General features: G+C 35.6%; 2 protein-coding genes across 2 annotated transcripts; one reads left to right on the top strand and one right to left on the bottom strand.

Annotated features, from left to right (window-relative positions):
• Positions 1-317: 317 nt before the first annotated feature.
• Positions 318-572, bottom strand: BDZ99DRAFT_403750 (uncharacterized protein; the record flags this gene model as incomplete). Its single annotated transcript, XM_033716361.1, has 1 exon — positions 318-572. A coding segment is annotated over one exon (255 nt), but the record flags the coding sequence as incomplete, so codon positions are not given.
• A 472-nt stretch (positions 573-1,044) lies between these two features.
• On the top strand, positions 1,045-1,215 carry BDZ99DRAFT_403749 (uncharacterized protein; the record flags this gene model as incomplete). The annotated part of the gene is made up of 1 exon (XM_033716360.1): positions 1,045-1,215. A coding segment is annotated over one exon (171 nt), but the record flags the coding sequence as incomplete, so codon positions are not given.
• Positions 1,216-1,478: the final 263 nt, after the last annotated feature.

A 1,478-nucleotide genomic window follows, 5' to 3' on the forward strand; every position in this document is an offset into this window, starting at 1 on the left:
TTCTCCTCCTGCACTGCTTGCCCGCCCACTTCTTTTTTAACCTTTTCCTTAGCCTTTTCTATTTCCTTTTCCACCTCTTCTACTTCCTTTTCTACTCCGCCGCAAATATTATATAACTTTTCGCCTTCCTTACACCTATTTCTATCCTTTTACCCGTTTAAATACCCGTTTAATATAATCCTTCTATATTTTTCTACTTTACCTTCCCCTTTTATATATAACCCTACTAACCGCTGCTTTTTTTCTATTTACCTATTTTCTTTACTTCTTCTTTTACCCCCTTTTTTAACTATAATCGCCTTGCTCCGCAATCTATTCTACTCCGCCCTGCTACTTTCCTGTGTATAATCTAATAATATTCGCGGCCGATCTATATATATAATGCACCGAATATCCGGTATATCCACCTCTATACCCAACGCGCTTATTACTATAATTACCCGTTGCCTGCCGTCTATAAACTTGCTTAATATACTTGCTTTACCTACTGCGTTATAGTAATACGCGCTGCAATCTAACGCCTGCGCTATTTTCTTTACTTTTCCAACTATACTACTATATACTACTACCTTCCTAGTTTAAATCCTCTAAATTTTCCTTTAAATTATTCCTAAAACCGCTTCCTCTATTTCCTATTTTTCTTTTCTATCTACTTAAACTATATAATACGCCACGTTTACTTATACCGTTCTTATCCTAAATATCTTTACCTGCTTCCTCTAGAAATATATTTTTTAATATAATTCCCCTTCTTCTATCGGCGGTAATATTGCGGCTAATAATACTATCTATATTTTAGCCGCTACTAGCTTACCTAACTACTATATCTGCTTCCGGAATATATATTAACGGTTTAAAATAATATAATACTTGTTAATAATAATCCGATTTAGCTGCTATATTACCTTTAATCGATTTAAAAACGTTATAAATCCCTTACTAACGGCGGATTCCGGCGTTACTAATATAACGGCTGCCGTATCTAGAAGGTGCCGTTCTTCCTATTTTTTATATAAAATACCTAGCTTTTTACATCGCCGCTTTATATCCCCTTATAATATAATTAACAGCACTACAACTACTATTATTCCACCCTGCTCTGCCCACGCTAGCAATATAAATAATAAGCTTTTTCCTGTACTAGTTAGTATTACTGCTACTACCGGGCTCTTGCCTGCTGTAATTATCGCGATTGCGTTTTTCTATACGCCTTAGAACACCGCCTCTATACCTATTATCCGCTTTAACTATACTGCTATATCTATCTTCCTTAACCGCGCCTATTAATCTTTTCGACCTTTATCTACTTTACTTTTAAATAGAGCCTGCTTCCGCTTTTTTAATATAAACTTATTATTAACGGCCGACTAATATCCTAAAAACCGATGCTAATCTATACTTAATGCCCGGAACTGCTGCCTTTTATTAGCTACCGCTCCTACCTGCTCTATAATTGCTTACGTATATACTAACCCAGT

Source organism: Mytilinidion resinicola (genome assembly GCF_010093595.1).
Source record: "Mytilinidion resinicola strain CBS 304.34 unplaced genomic scaffold BDZ99scaffold_47, whole genome shotgun sequence".
NCBI lineage: Eukaryota > Fungi > Ascomycota > Dothideomycetes > Mytilinidiales > Mytilinidiaceae > Mytilinidion > Mytilinidion resinicola.